Raw genomic sequence first — 22921 nt, 5'->3', positions numbered from 1 at the left:
GATAACCAGACTTCCAAATGGTTCATTTCGATGCAGATTTCCGTAGGAGAGGGATATGGTATAAATTTATAGACCTTTCATATTAATTGTGAAAGACGCTCCCCACGCTTTTGATTGATGAATTAATCTAAATGATGTTTTATAATCTTTATGTGTACTATTTGTAAACATAGGCCGTGTTAAAACAATAATAGCATAAAAAATCTTTATTCTAGAACTGATCAATTCCAAAAAATAGTGTAAGAATACAGAAATACAATACATATCATTAGAAACGTATTTACAAAAAAAAGTTCTAGGTGTTACAAAACATAATGATTTTTCTAATTCAATGAACATAACATAACGTTTTTTCTTTGAAGCCCAAGCGTCAAATTTTATGACGGGTTTGGTGGTCTAATAGCTATCGGTTCTGCTGCCAAATTTGACAATATTCGATCAATTGAAAATGGCGTTCTTTGCATACTATACACACTAAGCTCTTACGGTGAATTTCACCGTAATCTCAACAGCTGAACAGTTCGGTGAAATAAAACACCGTAACTTCGTCGGAATTTAACGGATTCCGGTGATGTTTCACCGAATACTGTAAAAATTTACCGTTAGGGGCATAATGAACATACGGGGCGAAATGGACACCCTCTCAATATCTGATAATACGCATATTACATCAAAAGTTCATTCACTGCATGAAATCTGTAATGCATTTGAAATGTTTGACGGTATAAAAGTTTAATTTTTGCTTCAATTGTTCTTCAAAACTTGACTTCAAATATTTCTCAGTTTCAAATTGGCATATAAGCAAGACCGTGGAAGAATCTAATTTTTGAGCAAAGTAACGAACCCAGAAAGGTTCTTTTTAGCTATTATGATTGAGGGAGAGCCCTTTTGCATATCGGAACGATTGACAGTCATTGAATATATTGGAATAACTAAATTTCATGCAGGTGTTCATTTCGCCCCGATACCTTTTTACCAGCCTTGTTTTCGACCCAATTTTCAATCTCGCTTTTTTGACATATGATATGATTTTTATCACTATGAATGAATGTGGCACGTCGTACTAACATCAAACTTGAAAACTAGCCGGGGGTAAATTAAAAACATTGCCATTTAATGGTCTTAAAACGAACATTCGCTTAACGTGTCCATTATGCCCCTAATTCCCCTACTCCGTTAATTTATTTTACCGAACTGTTCAGCTGTTGAGATTTCACAGGAATCCGTAAAATAATTTAAGTGTGTAGCATCTTATATAAAATGATTTATTACAGTCAAAAGGGCATACAGAAACAGCTGAAATCAATTGGAGTATACATATTTTTTGAAACAGAAAATTGACAAACTCATCTAGAAATAATTAAAAAATGGTATAGAACAGTGATGCTCAACATGCGGCCCACAAGTCGCTTGAGCACCCTAAGATCCTTGAATGTGGCCCACAATTTTGTAGAATACACAAATAAGCTTCTCATCACTTCAAATGAGTTTTGTTTGAGTTTTAGAAGTTGAGCTTGCATATTATAAATCAACCATATGAATCCAACAGATTTTCGCAGGATCCCGCTATGAAACCCTTACAGCCCGATGAGAATCTTCAGGTGTCCGTTAAGAATCCACAGAAATCCGCTAGAACTCTGAGGTAGCTCGCTAGAAATCGACATGATCTTGCCTAGAAGTCATATAGGAATTCCACTGCGATATTACTGAAGATTCTCAAAAGTTCATAAGCACTTCCCGGACTACCAGTAGCAATCTCTATATTCCGCCGAAAACCTATTCAGAATCTTCAATGCTTAATAAAAATCTTGATATGGCACGCACTATACTCCAGCCTGAGCAACATTGGATCTTTTCTTCAAATGTCAAACATTATACAGAGTCTCTATCGTATTCATCGCAGTTTAGTTACAACTGTGTTTGCATGTGTCATGGTAGCGAAACAGCTTGTGAGCCATTTATTTATCTAGGTATTATTAAAGTTATGAATTATATGTAGACACTTCTGAAATTTATTTGAAGACGAATTTGCTTGAAATACGCAATCTATTTTATGAAATTCCATATAAAGCTAAGAGACCCGACTTTTTGCTTGGTTTGCTTATGGAACCTTAAGCATATGCTATGCATTTAATTCCACAATAAAGGAACAGTGAGCTTAAGAGACGAGACGAAATATATGATACACTTGTTGTTGTTCTTGTGTCGAATAAAAAATGTGTATTACCACCGGCATACTCAAGTAGGCTGGTCATACAGCGTGAATGCCTAAGAAAAGATATTGGAACTCTATTTGAGATACTCATAGTGGTTAATGACTTTATGAAACGTTGCAAACAAACGACCATTTAGAAGTAAATAGGCGCGTACGGTAATACTAGCAGTTGGTGCAATTTGGGGAAATACCAACAAAAATTGAGCTCTGGAATGCGGTAAGCGTGAAGCTGAGTTGTTTTTCAAATGACTAACACAAAAAACACACAGCTATTTATAAATGTTTACAAATTTTAATGGTTTTCCAAAATGTTGCCAAAAACGGATCCATTTTTTTGCCAAAATCGGGGGGTGCCAAAAATGGAGCATGCCAAAAACGGAATCCCACTGTATTTAAAAATCAGAAAAAATGAAAATTTGAAACGGCTCAAAACAGCTTAAAACGTCTAAAAATGAAAACAACTTAAACGGATGAAAACGGCTTAAAACGGTTAAAAACGGCTAAAAACGGTTTACAGCGGCTTAAACGGCTTTAAACGGCTAAAAACGGCTTATTACTACATATACATATGTTTTTGTGTCTAGCCCTGGCCACGATCACAGGGATTGACGGTGCCAAAGTAGAAGGTGCACCATAATAATATTCGTCTGTGAAACATATCACCTTCCCAATACTTTGGCACACCTCTAACGGTTCATGATTTTCATGAAACGGCTGCATTCAGGCGGAGGATCTGTTAATATGTTTCGGCATATTATCAGGTCCTCTTCGAACGGAGGGACCGCTAGGGCTCAGTAGTTACTTATAAACCAGTGCTGGTTGTTGATGGTTCAGTTCGTTTACACGAGCTGTAGCAACTTTTGTACTAATCAGTTATGGTGGTTAAGTTTCAAAGCTAACGTGTGATCAATCGTTTTATTATGCAACATAAGAATAGGTGTTTGGTGGAATTGTGCGTTGCATTCGTCGTTTTAAAATTGGTGATTGTGAGGGTGCTAATAACGATATTTGAAGAAATGTGTGGTGATGAAAATATTTGTAAATTGCATTGAAAGTGATGGTGATAGTTTTGTTAAAAATACATAATATGAACCCTCAGTGGTACGTCTGTTTGTCTATGTTACTAGATTATTGATGGCTATAATACATTCTGCAATCATTTCGCTGAATATAAAAACTATTGCCTAGTTCTTAACACATTCATGATAATAGTGTTCATAATGACAGTGAGTGCAGTAAAATTAATCAAAGTGATTTTATTTTTCTACTGTAACTTTATTGATTGTAGTGCTAAATCGTAGTTTGATTATTTTTTAATTATTTAGTTATGATGGTTAGATGGTAAGTGGTAGCAAAAATGAATTATTATGAAAGTAGTGTGATGTAATTTTGATAAAAATTGTAGCTGTGAATGTGAAGTGATATAATGGAAAGTATACATATATGATGTGTATTACGAAAGTTAATGAGTGATAATCGCTGATATTAGTGACAGTGTTAAAAAAGTGACAGCAAAAGTGTGGTAATTATGTGACAGTGACAGATGAAATGAAATGGGGAATGAGGACGTTTCAATAAAACTATTTCGTTCTTCACTTCAACCACTTTAGTAGCATTTCAAGTCTTATCATAGTTTTGTACTAGTCTCGAATACTAGACTGCAAAACTACGGCAAGGGTTGATTGCTGCTGGGGTACACAGTGACCATTTGAGCAACATTACTTAGGAATGTCTGTGTGATGAATGTAATAGAGGCTTATAAAAGCAAATGTTGGGCAGGAGCTTAGGGCAGATTAAGAGTCCCAGTACTACCCCTATCGCTACTGACAAAAAAAAAACATACATATGTTTTTGTGTCTAGAAATGTTGGTAGTTTAAATGGATATTCAACTGTAATAGATTTCATTTTATTAGAACTAACACCTTATTTTTATTTTTTCAGGCGATCTTGAATAAGAAGGCTGCATTCTTCTTCCTAACGGTTGGAATCCGGTTGGTCAACGAAGAATCCCCAGATTGTCGTGCACTGGTTGCACAGAGTTTAGAGACTTTACTGTCACGGGTAGACAAGTCCAGCTACGATGAACTGTTGGAACTTATTCTAACAATGCTTCAAGGAGCAAAAATTAGCCACAGAGAACTGGCGGCCCAGTTGATCATCCGCATGGTGAACGTTGAAAAAGAATCATTCAGCACAAGGCTAGTGAAAGTGCTTCCGGCACTGCTTTATACGATCACCGACATGAATGATGAAAGCACTGGTAAATTCGTTAAGTTAAATTCAAGTGCGGTGCCAGTTGAGGATAGTTCGGAAGCCCAAAAAGCCAAAGATCATTCTCTCGTGCAAACATTGAATGCTTTCAACCGCATCTTCGAAGTGTGTCCGCATGTTCTAACAAGTCCTCAGCATTTGGGACTGATTGATGAGCTTGCCTACAATTTGCAGTCCTTAATGTCTCATGGTCATCAATGGGTTCGACTAGCTGCACTGAAGCTGCTAGGACTGGTCCTCAGCGCGATAGATTTCGATACGGTTCATAAAATACTGCAAGGGGAAGAATGTGAAACCAATCAACAATTTATTTACGGCAATCCACGCTCAGACGCAAGGTCACTTGTTTTGGACATGTGCTCTCAATTGGTTCCTGCGGAAACCGAAGATGACATTGCTGCGCTGGTAACGCAGAATCTACTTCTAATTGCGAACATCCTGAAAGTAATGCCACTTCAAAGTGAAGCTTCTGCCAATAGTTCAAAAACTGATGATGGAACCAGGGACGTTAATCTCGGTTGGCTGATTCGGAGAGTGCGATACGTTGTGCAGAGTGAAGTTGCTAAAGCACCAAAGTCCATCGTGTTGGTAAGTTCTTTTTCAAATATCTGTACAAAATAATTCTCTTCCTACAGGGTCCGAGTTCTTTTAACATAAGCAGAGCTGGTAATTGTCTGTCTTGGAAATAGGAACTTCTGAGACCTCTTGCCCGAAAAAAAAACCGAACAACCAAAAATACTTTCAAGAAATCAACTTGTGATTTTCTAAAGATAAACTCAGAAATTAGATTTGAGATTTCATCAGGCCTTTCGTAAAAAAAAAAACATAGAATTTTTCCTGAGGTACTTCCACTGATTTCCCTACGACTTTCCCCAAGATTTCCGTTTAGAGCATCTTCAAGAATTCAAAAAGTTATTCAAGAATTTAGTGTCCAGAGATATATATAGGGATTTTGTAAGATTTCCGACAAAATGATGTTCATAATTTTTTTAAGATTTCAACCAGGATTTTTTTGCAGGATGACTTCAGGAATAACTCCAAAGATACCTTCGGGAATCCTTCCAGAATTCTCCAAGTAATTTCCCAAGAAATTCTTTAAATATTTTTTCCATGCATTATTCTAGGGATGCCTCCAAGGAAATTTCAAGGATGATTTAAAAAAAATGCGTTAATGCCAAGAAGAATTTAAAAAAATTGTAGAAATTTTAGAAACAAAAAATCACTTAAGTCTCTGAGGGAATTTATTTTATTGATTTCCCTAGGCCTTCCTCGAAGATTTCCATGTAGAATATCCTCAAGAATTTAAACAGTATGTTTGGATAAACGATAATTTCCGACGGAACTTGAAGAAGAGGAAAAACACCGCGTGTTAACTCCGAAAACTCAAACTTTAATTAACATAATTTGTATGGCGCGTACGAAATCTCTATTGCGTCCTTGTCATCATTAGTGCTTCCGGAGTGAGGGATATGTACGTTTATGATGCTGAAGTTAAAAAACCGGCCTTTGATCCTCAACGTGCCCATTCTTTCGTTGATCGGCCACCACCCGATCACGCGCCTTTGCATACCACCCATAACTATAAAAGCTGTTCCCAGCTCACGTGTGTTGCCACAGCTCTGGTAGATGGTATAATTACCTCTAAACGTTCGCACCATCGAACCTGTCCAGTACACCTACTGTAGCGCTACGATGCCGAAACCACGGATCTTCAGGACATCGGAGAGTATGCGTGTGCTTTCGATGAAGTTGAAAGATTTGCAGTTCCACGTACCTACCTTGATACCTTGATGGCTACAGCGTAGCATCACGCCATTGCCGGGCGTATTGTAGAGCTCCATCTTCGTCGGTCTTGGGCGAAACTTCTCCAGTTGCCCCGAACGTTTAGGGTCGCCAGGTCCTCTTCCACTGCGTACAGCCAGCGTATTCGTGGTCTTCCCCGAAGCCGCCAGCCTCTACCTGGTTCCCTGCTGAATATTATTTTCGCAATTCTTTCTTCCGACATTCGCACTAAGTGACCAGCCCACTGAAGTCTGCCGTATTTTACACGATTGATAATATTCGCATCTTTGTACACTTGATACAACTCGTGATTCATGCGTCTGCGCCACACACCATTTTCGAGTTTCCCACCGAGTATTGTCCGCAGCACTTTACGCTCGAAAACACCGAGAGCTTTCCGGTCTGACTCTTTCAACGCTAGCGCATGACGGCTCACCATAGTAGCATGTCCGAAAGAACTTGAAACTATTGAGAACCAGAGCTACAGGTCCAAAGCCCTGATAAAGGTGGATGGTTGTGATGGCTATGACCGTGGTCATCATGTAAAGAACAAGCGGACGATGCTGTATCGTGTCAGCATCGAGGAGGCAGCCCCTCTAGCACGATGTAGGTAGCGCAACCCTGGTTAGGTGGCCTATCGAAGACTCTTCACCAACCAAGAAAGGCAAAAGTAGAGCAAACGGATTGATTTTACGGCAACAGACCCGGCAACGAATAAAGGACAACGATTGGAAAGTTGGATCTTGGAACGTGAGAACTTTGAATGAACCCGCGCGTGTTGGGCTCCTTGCTCGTGAACTGCGGAATGTCGGCGTGAACGTGGCAGCTATCCATGAAATACGCTGGCCGAGAACCGGAGAACGCGAATTCCGAGCGGTGGACCCCATCGCCAACACTTCATTCAAGTACCACATCTACTACAGCGGTGGCGACAGAGCAGAACGTGGAGTTGGCTTCATAGTGATTGGGAAGCAGATGAAGCGAATTATTCGGTGGAAACCGGTAAGCGACCGAATCTGTGTGTTGAGAATGAGGGGCAAGTTCTTCAACTACAGCCTGATCAGCATATATGCGCCAACGAACGATAAGCCCGATGACATGAAGGATGAGTTCTATGAGAGCCTGGATAAGGCCTACGGAGAGTGCCCAAAACAAGACGTCAAGATAGTCATTGGCGACGCAAATGCGCAGATCGGGAAAGAAGATTTCTTCCGACCCGTTATTGGAACGGAAAGCCTTCATTCCGTTACCAATGATAATGGCCTGCGGCTAGTAACCTTCGCTGCTGCTAGAGGGATGGCAATCAGCAGTACCTACTTCGCACGAAAGAATATCCGCAAACACACCTGGCGACACCCGAGTGGCGATGCCTGCTCCCAAATAGACCACGTGCTGGTTGATGGGCGACATTTCTCAGATGTCATTGATGTCAGGACCTTCCGAGGCCCTAATATCGACTCGGATCATTATCTCGTTGTAGCTAAAATTCGGGCGCGGTTATCCAGCGTCACGAGTTCCGCAACGCACAGAACGCTACGCTTCAATATACAACGCTTGTCGACTGATGGGGTAGCTGCGCAGTACCGTCAGCAACTAGACGAGAAGTTGGGAAGAGTCAACGTTGCTGGAGACGTCGACAGCCTGTGGGACCCTATCCACGAAGCTGTGACAACAACGGCACTGGTCAACGACGAAGACGGAACGACTGGTTCGATGAAGAGTGCCAGAGGGTGACAGACATGAAGAATGTTGCCAGAAGCCGTATGCTTGTGGCCGGTACCCGACAGAACAGAGAGCGGTACAGGGCAGCGAGAGCCGAAGAAAAGCGAATCCACCGCAGAAAGAAAAGGCATCACGAAGAAAGTGTGGTAGCTGACGCACAAGAAAGCATGAACCGAAATGATATGCGGAGATTTTATGCAACGGTCAATGGTGCGCGGCACAATACCGTACCAGTGCCCGCCATGTGCAATGACCGAGAAGGGAATTTGCTGACCGATAAAACGGCGGTGGCTGCCAGGTGGAAAGATCACTTCCAGCAATTGTTGAACGGTGAGAATGGAAATGTAGCGAGGAACAGGATGAACATAGATGATGACGATCAAGCTGTGGACCCACCGACCGACTATCAGCGAGCTGAAGAACTGTAAGGCTGCTGGGAAGGACGAGATCCCGGTCGAGCTTCTCAAGCACGGAAGCGAGCAGCTTTACCAGTCAATCCACCGAGTACTTCTGAAGGTATGGGAGGACGAAGAATTGCCCACCGGCTGGTTGGATGGCCTCATCCGCCCTATCTACAAGAAAGGGCACAGACTGGAGTGTGCCAATTACAGAGGAATTACCCTGCTGAATTCGGCGTACAAAATTCTGTCGCGCATCCTGTTTAACAGACTGAGACCGCTCGAGGAGTCCTTCGTCGGCGAATACCAAGCTGGTTTTCGTGAGGGCCGTTCGACAACGGACCAGATGTTTAGCTTGCGAATGATCCTAGACAAATTCCGGGAGTATAACTTGCAGACTCACCAAAGACAAATTAAAGACCTCCATGTCCCTTGCAGTTGCCCAAAAATTTAAGGCTCATAAGGTAATCTAGAATGCCGTGAAAAGTGTACTGCGATCTGTCAAACTTGGGTACCTTTTGCACTACCGAGGGACCAAATGCAGTACTAGAAGTGGTACCCAATCTGAGCCCGAGTGTGACGGACCTGGACTCACCATCTGTTTATTGATTTCAAGGCGGCGTACGACTCAGTGAAAAGAAATGAGCTTTGGCAGATAATGTCTGAAAATGGTTTTCCGGCGAAACTAATTAGGCTGATACGTGCTACGCTGGATGGTTCGAAATCAAGTGTTCGGATCGCAGACGAGGTGTCAACCTCGTTCGTGACGTTAGACGGATAGAAGCAGGGAGACGCACTTTCGAATTTACTGTTCAACATTGCACTTGAGGGTGCTATTAGGAGATCTGGCGTGCAAAGAAATGGCACTATTATCACAAGGTCGCACATGCTCCTTGACTTTGCGGACGACATAGACCTGATTGGAATCGATCGCAGGTCAGTGGAAGAGGCCTTCGTGCCTCTGAAGAGGGAGACAGCGAGGATAGGCCTGACCATCAATTCTACCAAGACGAAGTACATGGTTGCAGGTAGAGATAGAGTCAGGCATGGTGGTGTAAGTGCTGAGGTAGTGTTTGATGGGGATGTGTTTGAAGTTGTTGAAGAATTTGTTTACCTTGGAACACTTGTGACATGTGACAACGACGTTTCCCGCGAAGTGAAAAGACGTGTTGCGGCTGCGAATAGGGCCTTTTACGGACTACATAACCAGCTTAGGTCCCGCAGCTTGCAAACCGAAACTAAATTCGCCCTGTATAAAACATTGATTCTTCCGGTGACTCTAGCAGTTCCACGTACTGAGTTTCTAATCGCTAGTCCATTTCCGTCGCTGTGGTCTTTGCCGATTGTTCTGGTCCTTCTTTTTTCGTTGACGTTCCTGCGCTGGTGTATTTTTACGGTTGGCTTGCAGGGCCTAACTCCAACCCCTTGATTTCCGGAGGACCATTCCCCCTAAATGCTCGGAAGGCCATAGTGCGCAGTTTAGCTTAGAGTCCTTCACTGGCACTCGGAGACAATGATCAGCCGCCCCTGACCTGGGGAACAGACGCTGTTGTGAGCCGCTCCTAACATGGAGGTTTTCAGAAGCAAATCCGGAATGGTTGCGGACAATTCTACTAAGTTGAGAAAGGTCCCTTAGAGGTTTGTTTTACTTTTAAGTGCAAATCATGACATTATAATATGTTCATCGTGAATAACATTTTGAATATGCTTTTCTATTAATACATAGTTACTGGCTGTTTCGTCCAGGATGCGACGGCCCTACGTTGTGTTTAAATGTTCCGACAGGACTCCGGGCGACGGGAAAGAAACACGATCAAATACTGGCTAACTGATTAACTATTTATTGCTCCCCACCGAGAGGCAGTGCTCCTGCTCGGTGAGGGATATGATAAGCACACTAAAAATACAATCATTCGGTTGCGCCTTATATAGGTGGAAGCAGTACCGTAACGATATTCATACAACAGAATAGAAGCAGCGCGCTGCAGATAGCATTACCACAGACAAACAGACGTAACACTTAGAACAAATCTCGATCAAAATCATAGTCACGAGGACATGTACGCCCAATGCTAAAATCAGCGTGTTTGGCCGACGGGCCAACAGATGGCGGTAGTGTGTAAACGTCAAACACGAACAAAAACGAAGCAAGCGCTGCGGGTGGCGGATTGGCCACCTAACATATTTTTGAACCGACCGTTAAAAAGGTGGTCGATGGACAATGATGAGAGTGTGACGTCTGTTTGTCTGTGGCATTACCATAGCTGTGATGTTAAAGTCACCAAAATAGCTTTGGTGAGCGAATTTGACGGATAGCGCCGACAATTTTTGTCGCATAGGATTCATCGAATGTAGCGCGGTTGTTGCACCATGGTCAGATTCATTTCCCGAGCGCGTGCACGGAAAAAAATAACAATTGTGATTTAAAAAAAACAGTAGCGGAAAATCAACTGATGATCATTGTCGTTCTACTATTATCAAACATTTTAATAAAAATAAAATGCTTTTAGAAGTGCGCAGCAATGCTAAATCGGTCTGATGTATTCTGCGCAGTTCATATGTATTTTCCACACGTTCTCCTATAATTGTTTTTAATCCACTTCGATACCATCAATCCGCCCCCAAACTGGATGGCGTACACTCAGCTTAAGGTGATTATAAAACGAAGCCAAACAAGGGCACAAGACTGGAGAATCTGACAACAGTTTGCGTTGAAAACCAATCAATCTGCTTGCTTGCTGGTGGTGACTAATGGGATAAATTTTCAACGGTGAGAGCTGTTTGGTTCTCAAGTCTTGTGCTTTTGAAAATTTGAGGTGTGGCTTTGTTCTATAATCACCTTAACGCAATTTATAATTAAGTATTGAGTTGTAAAAATTAGTATATATTAGTTGTGTTCCTAGAGGACATCTTGAAAATTCACTGAGATTCTTTCAGAAACCCTTCTGAAATTATTATATGTAGTTATTTCTTTGATCGCTCTGATTTTTCCAATAACCTCCTTGGGATTTCCTATTGGACTATCCCAGAAACCCATCTTGGGTTATTATGGAAATCCTTTCAAGATTCTGCTGTAAAATTCTGGAATTCTGCCGTAAAATTCTGGAATTCTGCCGAAAATGATTCAATGATTGCTTTCCAGTGTAATGGAATCTATTTTAAAAATCTGGGTTCGGGGATTCTCACAAAATTTCTCGGGATTTCTTCTGGAAATCCAATCGAAATTATTATTTAAATTCTGATATTTTCCTCGTAATTCTTCAGTATTTCTTCCGTGAAACTCTTTGAAAGTTCTTCAAAATCCCTTTGAGATTCTTTCCGAAAAATGTCTTAGATTATACCTATTATTCTAGAATACTCTCGGAAAGACGCCTGAGACTATAATCAAAAAAATCTATTATTTCACTTCACTTTCTTCCGTGCAAATTCTTGGGATTCTTTCGGAAATTCCTCTGGAATTCTTTTGTAAATCCCAATGGAATTCTCCCAGAAATCCCTGTGGAATACTTCCGAAAATCCTGCTAAGAATCTTCCAGATGACGGGGATTTTTTTAAATCTTTATTTATGGAAATCATCCGAAAATTCCTCTGTAATTGTTTGTAAATCCTCCTTATATTCTTACAGAAATCCTTCTTATATTCTTACAGATTTATTGCTATTGATTTTATTGTTTCTGCCTGAGATAATTTTGTATATCCAGAATTATTCCGAAAATTCCTTCGTGATTCTTTAGAATTTTTTTCTAAGATTTTTTGAGAAAAAAAAACTCTGTGATTCTTCTGGAAATTCATAAGGAAGTGTTTTTGATTTTTTTCCATTGATTTTCCTTGAAAATTTTCTTAAATCCTTGGCAGAATTTTCTGAAAATCCCTCTTGACTTCAAATGGAAATCCTCCAAGAAAACTACCGGACAGTCACTGGGACTATAAAAAAATACCTATGAGATTCTTTGATTACTGATTTCTTTTTCTGAGCATCTTTTGAAATCTTTTTAATGGTTCTGGAAATTCCATTTGAAATTATTCCGTAAATCTTTCTGGAGCTCTTCTGGACATCGTAATTATTCTGGAAAATATTCATGAAATCGTCTGGATGTCTGTGACTTTTCATTGAATCTTCAGGGGTTCTTGCGAAATAACTTCTGGGATTCTTTTGGATATCACTGTAAAAAAACATTCAAAATCCATTCGAAATTCTCCTGAGATTGTTTCAGGAATTTACGAGAATCCTTAAAATAATTCCTTTAGAAATCTCCCTGATAATATTTTAGTGATTTCTCTGTGGTTCTTCTGTAAATCGACCTGGCATTCTTCCGGAAATCCTCCTTTAATTCCAAAGCAATTTCCAGTAGAATTTTCAGAAGGATATTTTTAAGAATCCTGTATATTTTTCCCTAAGAATCTCAATGTATTTAAACAAAATACCAGGACAATTTACAGTTCAATCCCACAAAAACTTCCGGTGGAATTCTTGAATGCTTATCATTCAAGCAGAATTCCAGTCGTATTTCCGGATGAATTTCGGCAGGTTTTACGGAAGAATCCCAGCAGAATTTCTTGAAAAATTCCAGTAAAATTTCTGGAAGAATCTTTGAAAGATGTTTTGAAGTCCTCCAGCAGGATAACAGAAAGAAATCTGGGGGTATTGTAGAAGAATTTCCGAAAGAATCCTAGAGAGATAGTCGAAATAATAACAGTTTCCTTGAAAAATTCAGGAAACTCCCAGAGTCTAGAGGTAATTCGGGAAGAATTTCTGCAAGAATCCTTAACAGAAGGATTTGAAGGATCCTCAGAAAGATTTTCGAAAGTATCCCAGAAGGCTTCCCGAAAGAATGCTAGAAAGATATCTGGAAGATTTCCTACAGGTTTATTGGAAGAGTCCCAGACAAATTTCAAGGATATGGACGTAAAAATCTCAGTGGCATTTCTAGAATAATTTCAGAAAGATTTTCGGAAGCATCCTCGAAAGTATTCTAAAGGGATTCCGAAAGCATCTCAGGTGATTTCCGGAAGAATACCAGAGGTATTCTCGTAATAATCCCAGAAGTATTTCCGGAAAAAGGCCAGATTTATTTTCAGAGGAATTCTTGACGAATTTGTAGTAGAGTCGTAGTACATTTTTTGGCAAAATCCTCTAAAAATATCCAGAAGAATTGCATCAGGATTTTTGTTAAAATCTTCCATTGAATTTCCGAAAGAATCTTCGAGAATTTCGATTCGAATTTGATTTCCAGGACTTCAAAAGTAATCCTTAAGGAGATAAACGCAAAACTCACATAGGGGGAGATCCCCCAGTGCCGGACAGCACCCAATACCGGACAAAGTCGAAACATTGAGAAATCATGGTTCAATCAAGATGGTGTATTAGTAGAAAAGAAAGCTATTATGTAGACTAATGTTTGCGTAGAATAACACATCCTTGAAATATGCATGCTTTTTTAAAAAAGTAGAAAAGTTTGAAAATCTTTAAATAAATGACGTATCCCCTTAATTTTGAGCCTATTCAGTAATTATTTTGAATATGAAAAATTACTTTGGATCCCGCAAGCATGATCGAACATAATCCTAATTTGATAGTATGAATGTATTTTATACCATAATTGAACTAAATAGGGCCAAATTACAATTTTGGTTAAGCACCTCCTGTCCCTCAGTTTCGGACAGCTTGATTTGTTATATGATATCTTTGTAATTATTGCATCAGTGTCTCAAAATACTTTCATTTTTCATGGTCTCCGTCGATCATGGTATCAAACATGCAATAAAATTAAGAAGAATGAACATTCAGAACAACATCGTAAAATGTGCTATTTTTCATCATATATGAAAGAGGTTTTTGATAGGCATCTTGCAAACTGAGAAAAACTCAAATTATTCTTGTAAATGTTGCAAATGCATTTAATTGATAAATATAAACTATTCCTATAGTGTACACATTCAATGATGTTCAAATTTACAGAATTCGAGGCATTTCCAGATGGTGTCCGGTATTGGGTGCCACCTTTCAAGATCGGCCAATTTGGTACTAAAATACATCATCAAAATGCAATGTCAAATTCATATTTATATTTTCGAATTAATTTTTGTACACTATAAAAATGATAATATTTATCATAAATGGGTAACACGAGCCAATAAAATCAATATTTTTAGAATTATGAATTTAGTGGCTTAAGTGTCCGGTACTGGGGGATCTCCCCCTACAGATTTATGCAAATATTCCAATAAGATGTCCAGAAGAATCACAAAGGATATCCGAAAGAATCTCAGATATAGTACCGGAATGCTAACGATGTTTTTTAGATGAGTTCAAACGCGATATCTGTAAGTATTCTGTGATTTCCAGAAGAACTTAGAGAAAAATCAGAAATAATCTTTAGTTTTCCAGAACAATCCCAGAAAGGTTTTGAAGGATTCATAAGTGATTTAAGGAAGAATCCCAGGAGGGAAATTCCATAGAATTCTGGAGTAATTTCTGGACCAATGTCTTTTTATATGCTGTATCAATATTTACAAGTAATTATAATAAACAAGTATTTATGGAACAATAACAATTTTAATTTATCGCCATAATTGAACGACAATTTTAATTATAATGTGCATCCACCACATCATCCCTCTCAGAAGGATTATGATTCTAAATATTTTTTTTTGCGGTGATTCAGAATTGTAATCACATACTAGTTTAATTGTATGTGGTGTCATTCAATATTTAAAATAAGATTCGTTAAGCCGAACATGTTGATCCTTCGACATGAACCAACGAGCATTGCTTGAAATAATGAGATTTTTTCGATTACTTTGATTACTGATTTCTTTTTCTGAGGATCTTCTAAAAGTTACTTTCAAATGATTCCGAAAATCCCGTTTGAAATTATTCCATGAATCTTTCTGCAGTTCATCTGGACATCGGAATTATTCTGGAAAATATTCATGAAATCTTCTGGATGTCTGTGAATATCCTTTAAATCTTTCAGGGATTCTGGCGAAATAACTTCTGGGATTCTTTTGAATATCACTGTAATTTGGATTTAGAATTCTCATGGGATTATTTCAGATATTAACGATAATCCTTCATACAGAAGTGATGTTTCTGTGAATCGCCTTGGAATTCTTCTGGAAATCCTTCTATAATCCCAAAACAATTCTCAGAAAATTTTTCAGAAGGATATTTTTAAGAATCTCAATGAAGAAAAATTTAATTTAAGAAAAATACCAGAACGATTTACGGTTGAATCTCACGAAAACTTCCGGTGGAATTCTTGAATGATATCCGGAAGAATGACAGTCGTATTTTTGGATGAATCTTAGCAGGTTTTACAACACAATTCCAGCAAAATTTATTGAAAAATTGAGAATAGAAAGATATCCGAAAAAAAAAACTCCAACAGGATTTTTGTTAGAGTCCCAGGAGTATTTCAAAGATATTGGCGTAAAAATCTCAGTGGAATTTCTTGAAGAATATCAGAAAGATTTCCGAAAGCATCTCAAGTCATTTTTGGAAGAATACCAGAGGTATTCTCATAAGAATACCAGAAGTATTTCCGGATAAAAATCTAGAGTTATTTTCGGAGGAATTCTCGAAGAATTTCTAGTAGAGTCGTACATTTTTTGATAAAATCCTCTTTAAATATCCAAATAGATTGCATCAGGATTTATGGTAAAATCTTCCATAGTATTTCGAAAACAATTTTCAAGAATTTCAAAGAATTTAATTTCCTGGATTTCAAAAGTAATTCTTAAGGAGATACACGCAAAATCACATACAGAGTTCTGCAAAAAAATCCAAAAAGATGTCCAGAATAATCGCAATGGGATATCCGAAAGAATCTCAGAAGTAATACCGGAATGGTAACGTTTATTTTTGGATGAATCCCAAAGCGATATCTGGAAGAAAATTCAGAAATAATCTCAAGATTTTCAGCAGAACAATCCCAGAGAGGATTTGAAGGATTCATGAATGATTTAAGGAAGAATCCCGGGAGACGCTCCCAAAGAATTCTAGAGTACTTTCTGGAACATTTTTTTTCATATGATTTATATATAAAAATACTTTGATTCAAATATATATCTTGTGTAGCATTAAGTTTAACTACAGACATAGCTCGTAACATCAATAATAAATTAAATTTATAAATCTTTTAAACACATCCAAATTAAATAACAGTTCAAAGAGTAAAATACCATTCTCATGAGTTTTTGAGAATCATATGGTCGGTGTTTAGACAGACCAGACTAGATGAATTTTGGAGCTCTAAGGATACGTAAAGAACTCCATCAATTTTAAATCTTCCATGTTATTTTGAAACGAATGTATCATCAAATAGATAAGTTCCATTATTACAGTAAATATCTATAATATTTTGATGTTTCACATGTTTGGGGTACATTTTTCTTACTCGATTGAAAAAAAACACTTGGTTCAGTATGTCTGAACACCGACCATATCTATGTTTGCTATTTGATATTTAAATACTTGAATTGTGCTGTATCAATATTTACAGGTAATTATAATAAATAAGTATGTATAGAACAATAACAATTTTAATTTATCCCCATAATTGAACGACAATATTAATTAGAATGAGCCTCCCCCACATCGTCCCTCTCAGGAGAATTTTGATTCCCAATATTTTTTTTTGCGGTGGTTCAGAATTGAAAATATCAAAAGTCTATTGTAATCACATCCTTTTTGTTCAATTGCATGTGGTGTTATTCGATATTTAAAATAAGATTCGTTAAGCCGAACATGTTGATCCTTCCACAAGAACCAACAACAAGCATTGCTTATGTTAAGAGATTTTATCGTAATGCACAACCAGCCTAAACGTTCTTCCCCTTTTGTATATGTACTAATTATAATTTCAAATTATTTTAATTAAATTAGTTGTGTTGTCTACTATTGTACACGGCAATATGTTTCAAAATAAGTGGAGCTGCTTTTAAAACAAACTTTAACATCGATCAACCAAACCATAGAATATCCAATAGCGAAAAAATAATAATAATAACCGATCATTGCAAATCGAGCCGAACTGACGCTCTTTCCGTGCGCACGCGCTCTGTCCGTGCGCACGCGCTTTCTGCAGAGCTGTCAAACAGACTTTTGTGCCTTCCTTCTTTCGCTCTCCTTCAACTCAACAACTCAGCACGATCCACCTCGCGGTGGATTGGTGAGCTGTCTGGTTGTTGCAGATGAACACTTATCGTGTAGCGTGACATCATCATTGACAGTAAGCGTGCAACTCACCAGACAAACGATAGGTGTAATTAACAACTGGACTCATGCCTACCGTTGCTCTCGGCTGTTTGCTGCTATCCGATCAAAGGCGAACAATAGTGAATGGGCTGCTCACAGAGAAACAGACGTAACACTTAGAACAAATCACGATCAAAATCATAGTCGCGAAATCATGTACGCCCAATGCTAAAAACACTGTAGTTGGCCGATGGACCAACAGGTGGCGGTAGTGTGTAAACGTCAAACACGAACAAAAACAACGCGAGCGCTGCGGGTGGTCAAATGACCACCTACCCAATATTTGAACCGATCGTTAAAAAGTTGGTCGGTGGACAGCGATGAGAGTGTGACGTCTGTTTGTCTGTGGGCTGCTGTTCTGCGCTGCGTTGCTCGAGCGTAATTGAAGCAGCCAAGGATGACGCCGACTGCGATGCGAGAGCGAACATACTCCCGCCCGAAAACGAATGTTTTCATATTCCCTTCTGCTAAGGACTGTTCATTTTATAATGTGGACACTTTGTTTATGCTATATCTTTTTTATTTATTGATTAAATCGTAATCGGTTTTCTGTGCATCGTTCAACTATTATTCTACAATGCTATGAAAATATAATATCTTAGAAAATGCTCTTGGTTGAAGAGCTAAATAGTTTTTCCAAAAACTCTTAAGAAAAGCTGATTGTCAAAGTTTAACACTATTTTTCGCAAAACGAAAATCCTCATTTTTATGAACAAATTGTATGTTTGTATCCTTTACTATTCTACTAAAGGCGAAGCTTCAAAAAAATGAATTATATTCTACCATTCACTGACATTAGGTAACATTACTGATTTATCCATATAAGTCCAAATTTGTTGATACATCATCCTTTCACTCCCAGCAAAAAAGAAAAGTAAAAAGCGTGTTCAAAACTAGTTTAGATTACTAAATAAACTATATTTGTATAAACGAGAGCTAAATCGTGAGTTTAAACCACAGTCTTAAGTATAAATTCTACACTTTATGGTCGTTTTACTAAAAAGGCTCATACTTTTAAAATCATGTACGCATATTTATCGATCTACAGCAAATTGTAAACGTTTTTCTCCGAATATTTCAATTGGTAATGTAAGAATAACATATTATGAAAATAATATGTGGAAAATAAAATCGATTTTATTACAGCAGTGTTGCCAATTTTAATGATTGTCATTGTGCTTTGAAAGGTCTTCTAAGAATAAAGCAATTGTTTTTCTAATGTGATTTAAATGTGACGTGGGGACTAATTAAGTGACTTTTTGAAGGCGTAAATTATTTTGAATATTAATACTATATTAGCACTTCCGTCAGGACGTGCTTTAAACCAAAAAAATCTACTCATATTAGTGCCCTTCAAATTTCAAATATTTTTCTCCAAAAATATTGAGGAAAAATGATTATATTATATCTGTAAAATTGTTGCTCCAAAAATATCTTGATTTTTTCCATCAAGCTTCTGTTGGATGTTGCTTTCGAAGAACAAGCCTGTTTTGAAAATAAAAAATATAGATTGTAGAATTTTTCAGCCAATTAATAACAATCATTGATTTTGAAAACCTCAAAAAACGTTCTAAACGATGTTTCATATTCGTGTGCAATTAAATTTTTTTGGAGAATATTTTATTATCACAACATTTTACAATACTAGTCGAACGATGTACAGAAACCCGATTGAAATTTCATTGATAAATTAAAAAGATACAGCATGCACAAAGTGTCCACTTTATAAAATGAACAGTCCTTTTCTTGTAGGCTGTTGATCGGTGGCTGCTGTGATGTGCTGTTCAGTTCGATCTAGCTGGCTGGAGCGTGGAACTGATGAGAGCAAACAAATGCCGACTTGATTGGTTAATGATGGTCTCGTTCACGTGGTATGGAATTTGAATCGGTTTAATTTACGTTGCTTCAGTGGTCGAAACTGGCTGTTGGGTTTGACGGGATGGTGATGAATTGACGCTACGGTCCGATTTGACGCTTGGGTTCAATTTGCGGCGCTGTGGCTTGGTGGTTTGACGCTGACGGTCCGAAATATTGGCACTACGGCCCGGTGGGTTTTGACGCTGTGGTCATACAGGTGGACGCTACGGTCCGGGGTGGATACTGGGTTCCTCAAGGTGGACGCTACAGTCCGGCAATGGACGGCGAAGGTTCGGCGGGTGGACGCAAGGGTCCCACAAATGGACGCAGGGGTCCGGATGGACGGCAGAGGTCCGGGAATGGACGCGAGGGTCCCACAAATGGACGCAGGGGTCCGGATGGACGGCGAGGGTCCGGAAATGGACGCAAGGGTCCCAACAGGTGGACGCAGGAGTCCGGATGGACGGCAGAGGTCCGGGAATGGACGCATGGATCCCAACAGGTGGATGCGAGGGTCCGGATGGACGGCGAGGGTCCGGGAATGGACGCAGGGGTCCCACAGGTGTGCTTGCTTGATTGCCGCTGTACTGATAACGACGATCCGACCAGCGATTTCCTCCATCCGACGTCCAGAAGTCCTCACCAAGTGCCATCCTGGTCACGGCACCAATATTTCGTCCAGGGTTGACCAGGCCCTACGTTGTGTTATTTTATGTGGTCCCGAAGGGGCAGACGAATGAACGAACTACGACTTGACTTCTACTAATTTATTGCCCACCACCGAGAGGCAGTGCTCCTGCTCGGTGGGGGATACTATGGGTAACGATCACAGCTTACAACTAATATTACATAGAAAGTGTGCCTCTAGAGGTAGTACGGATGAGCTTTACATTACAAAGGTGTAATGCGCCAACAGTTATCATCATGCAGCCCAAAGCAACAGCATCAAAGCAATTGGGCTGCTTGCTGCTAGCATGGGCGAAAGCAGAGAAATTGAATGCACACGGCTGCGCTGCTGCTGTTTACGAGAGCGCCTAGCATAAAGCGAATGGGAGATATCGTTGCGGTGAGACCGAAAACTGGCAAATGAGTTAAACTATCCCTAGAGTATTAGCTTAAGAAATCCCGAAAAATCCTTTCCTTTCCTGTTGTATAAATGTATTCACTAACCTAAGTTTACCCCATACTTACATAGTTATTAAAACAAATAAAATGTAAACAATGTAAAAAAAGAAAAGATTTCGGCTCTGTTATGCCCTACGGCACCTGAGCCTTCCAAATAAACAAATTAAGTAAAAAAAATCCCCAGAGTACTTGCCAACTAATAATAGGAAATATCAATGATACAATTTTTAAAGCTTAAGGGGGCAGGATCCGTCATTGATTTCGGAATTTTCAAAAGCAGTTTTTTCGTTCAAAATCAAGAAAATTTACAGGAAAATGTGTTCACTGTATTCTGTTCCCCTACCGAAACACAGCGAACACATTTCCATCGAATAGTTATTAGTTTTGAACAGAAAAACTGCTTTTCAAAATTCGATGATGACGATGATTACGATGACGGAGCGTTGATCGTTAATACCTATTATGAATAATATGGAGCACTTTAATAATTTGAATATGTTTTTCTTTTTTTTTTTAGCGCAAACACATGTTCCAGTGGATGGAAGCTCTGGTGGATTTACTAGACGAAAACGTGGTAGCCGTAATCGCCCCCTCAATCCTGTCGCCAGTAACGCGTGAATTGAGTGACAAAGATCACCTCGACAAATCACTGAAGCACATTGTGATCCGGCTGGGAAATCGTATGAAATCCAAAATTGGCAGCGAAAAGTATGAGGAAATCCGTTTGCGCATGCAATCCAAGATAATGGAGAAGCGTAGTGTTCGACAAAGAGCGGTTGCAGTAGAGAAAATCAATAATCCAGTACAAGCAGCGAAACGCAAGCTTGCAGTGAAAAATAGGAAAAAGGAAGTCAAGAAGCAAAAGTTGGAAACCATGCGAACGATTGGAAAAAGTACATTCAAAAGCAGTGCAGGTACAAAAAACAAACGGAGGCGCATGGAAGACTTGTTCCAATGATGGTTTTAACACGGAATATGTGGCTTGGTGTAATATATGAAAACTTATTTTCCTGTTCTCCTGTTTTCCTGTTAGGTTGATAAATCTGTGGAATTATCGTCCTTGAATCACGTGGTCCTTTTTGCGATTATCAAATCTTCTAGCTCTCCCTCGTGGTTCCATGTCCTGGAAGACACTAAAAAGAGTCTGTGCATTGTTATAGACTTTTTGATTAAGTTCATCTCCACCTTGAGACATGCAATATCGCTTTGTTGGTCAAATAGTCTAAGTTGTGTGCACATATGTGCCATATATATTTTTGTTACAAATATGCATTGTGCTTTTTTGAAAATCTTTGTTCATAAAAGACTACGTGGTTCATGGCGACTCCTGTACTAATTGATAGAGAAATTCCATGCCGAGTCTAGTACACAACACTGGAGACGGCCTTACAGTTGAGGTCGACATACGCGTATCTATCAAAGGGGTCATACACACATAATGTCATTTTCCAAGAGGTAAGAGGGGGTCAGGCACTATACGATGAAATACATCTAGTAGTGAAAACTTGTTGAAATTTTGAAAAATTTCATGCTCTAACGTTAAAATGAAAAATGTGATTTTTTGGCGTTTCTACTAAGAGTGTTGAAAAATCTCATTTTCGAACAGAATTCACATGATTTTGACTACATAAACTAGGTTTTTCAGAATCCTTTGTGGCAAAAACTACTTCATTTTATCAGTTTTATCTTATTTTGTTGACAAAAGAATAATTTGTGAAAATTGTATGAATATTTTGAAGGTGGGGATTGCTCATCAAACCTTCCGGTCCGCCTCATAGTTACGTACTATTTGGTGCTGGGTGTAGTTCTTGTTTTTCCAGCTGTATTGAAAAGCATGAGCCATAGTCCTTGGCATACAATCGGATCTTTCTTTAGCCGAAAAGAACCGAAATGTCTATCGACGACCGGTGATTGCTAGCAGATATAGTGGAGAGCTTGTCTTGAAACGTTCATCGCTTCAAGCTAGTTGAAAAATTGAATACACTGATTGCCTGTCGATCAGAGCCGAACTAGGCATAGATCGTATACATACATCTGAATCTACATGTCTCCGATGTATTACATCGTTCCAGGTGGGAGTTATCTGATATGTGAATATGGTACCATAACAGAATTTTCCATCTGAACGAAGTGATAAATCATAATATTCCGCAAACTGTATCACACATCTACAGAATGTATTGCGTGAAGTTAAGACACAGCAGAGTATTGGGTACATAGGACCAAGTCCCTGCCGGGTGGCGCGAAACTGATGAGCGATAGACAATATAATCAACAACACTGCCATAAGG

At 39.0% G+C, this 22921-nt stretch overlaps 1 protein-coding gene across 1 annotated transcript in view; it reads left to right on the top strand.

The window, feature by feature from the left end:
* The window catches only part of LOC5575899 (small subunit processome component 20 homolog), a 110939-nt gene extending 89247 nt beyond the window's left edge, over positions 1 to 21692 (top strand). Inside the window, exons 9-10 of the mRNA XM_021844435.1 lie at positions 4158 to 5075; positions 21148 to 21692. Of these exons, the coding sequence (XP_021700127.1) occupies positions 4158 to 5075; positions 21148 to 21588 (1359 nt within the window). The 3' untranslated portion in view covers positions 21589 to 21692. The remainder of the gene's footprint in view (positions 1 to 4157; positions 5076 to 21147) is intronic.
* The last annotated feature ends 1229 nt before the right edge of the window (positions 21693 to 22921 follow it).

Source organism: Aedes aegypti, chromosome 2 (genome assembly GCF_002204515.2).
Source record: "Aedes aegypti strain LVP_AGWG chromosome 2, AaegL5.0 Primary Assembly, whole genome shotgun sequence".
NCBI classification, from domain to species: Eukaryota; Metazoa; Arthropoda; class Insecta; order Diptera; family Culicidae; genus Aedes; species Aedes aegypti.
This window is presented reverse-complemented; position numbering and strand designations above follow the sequence as displayed.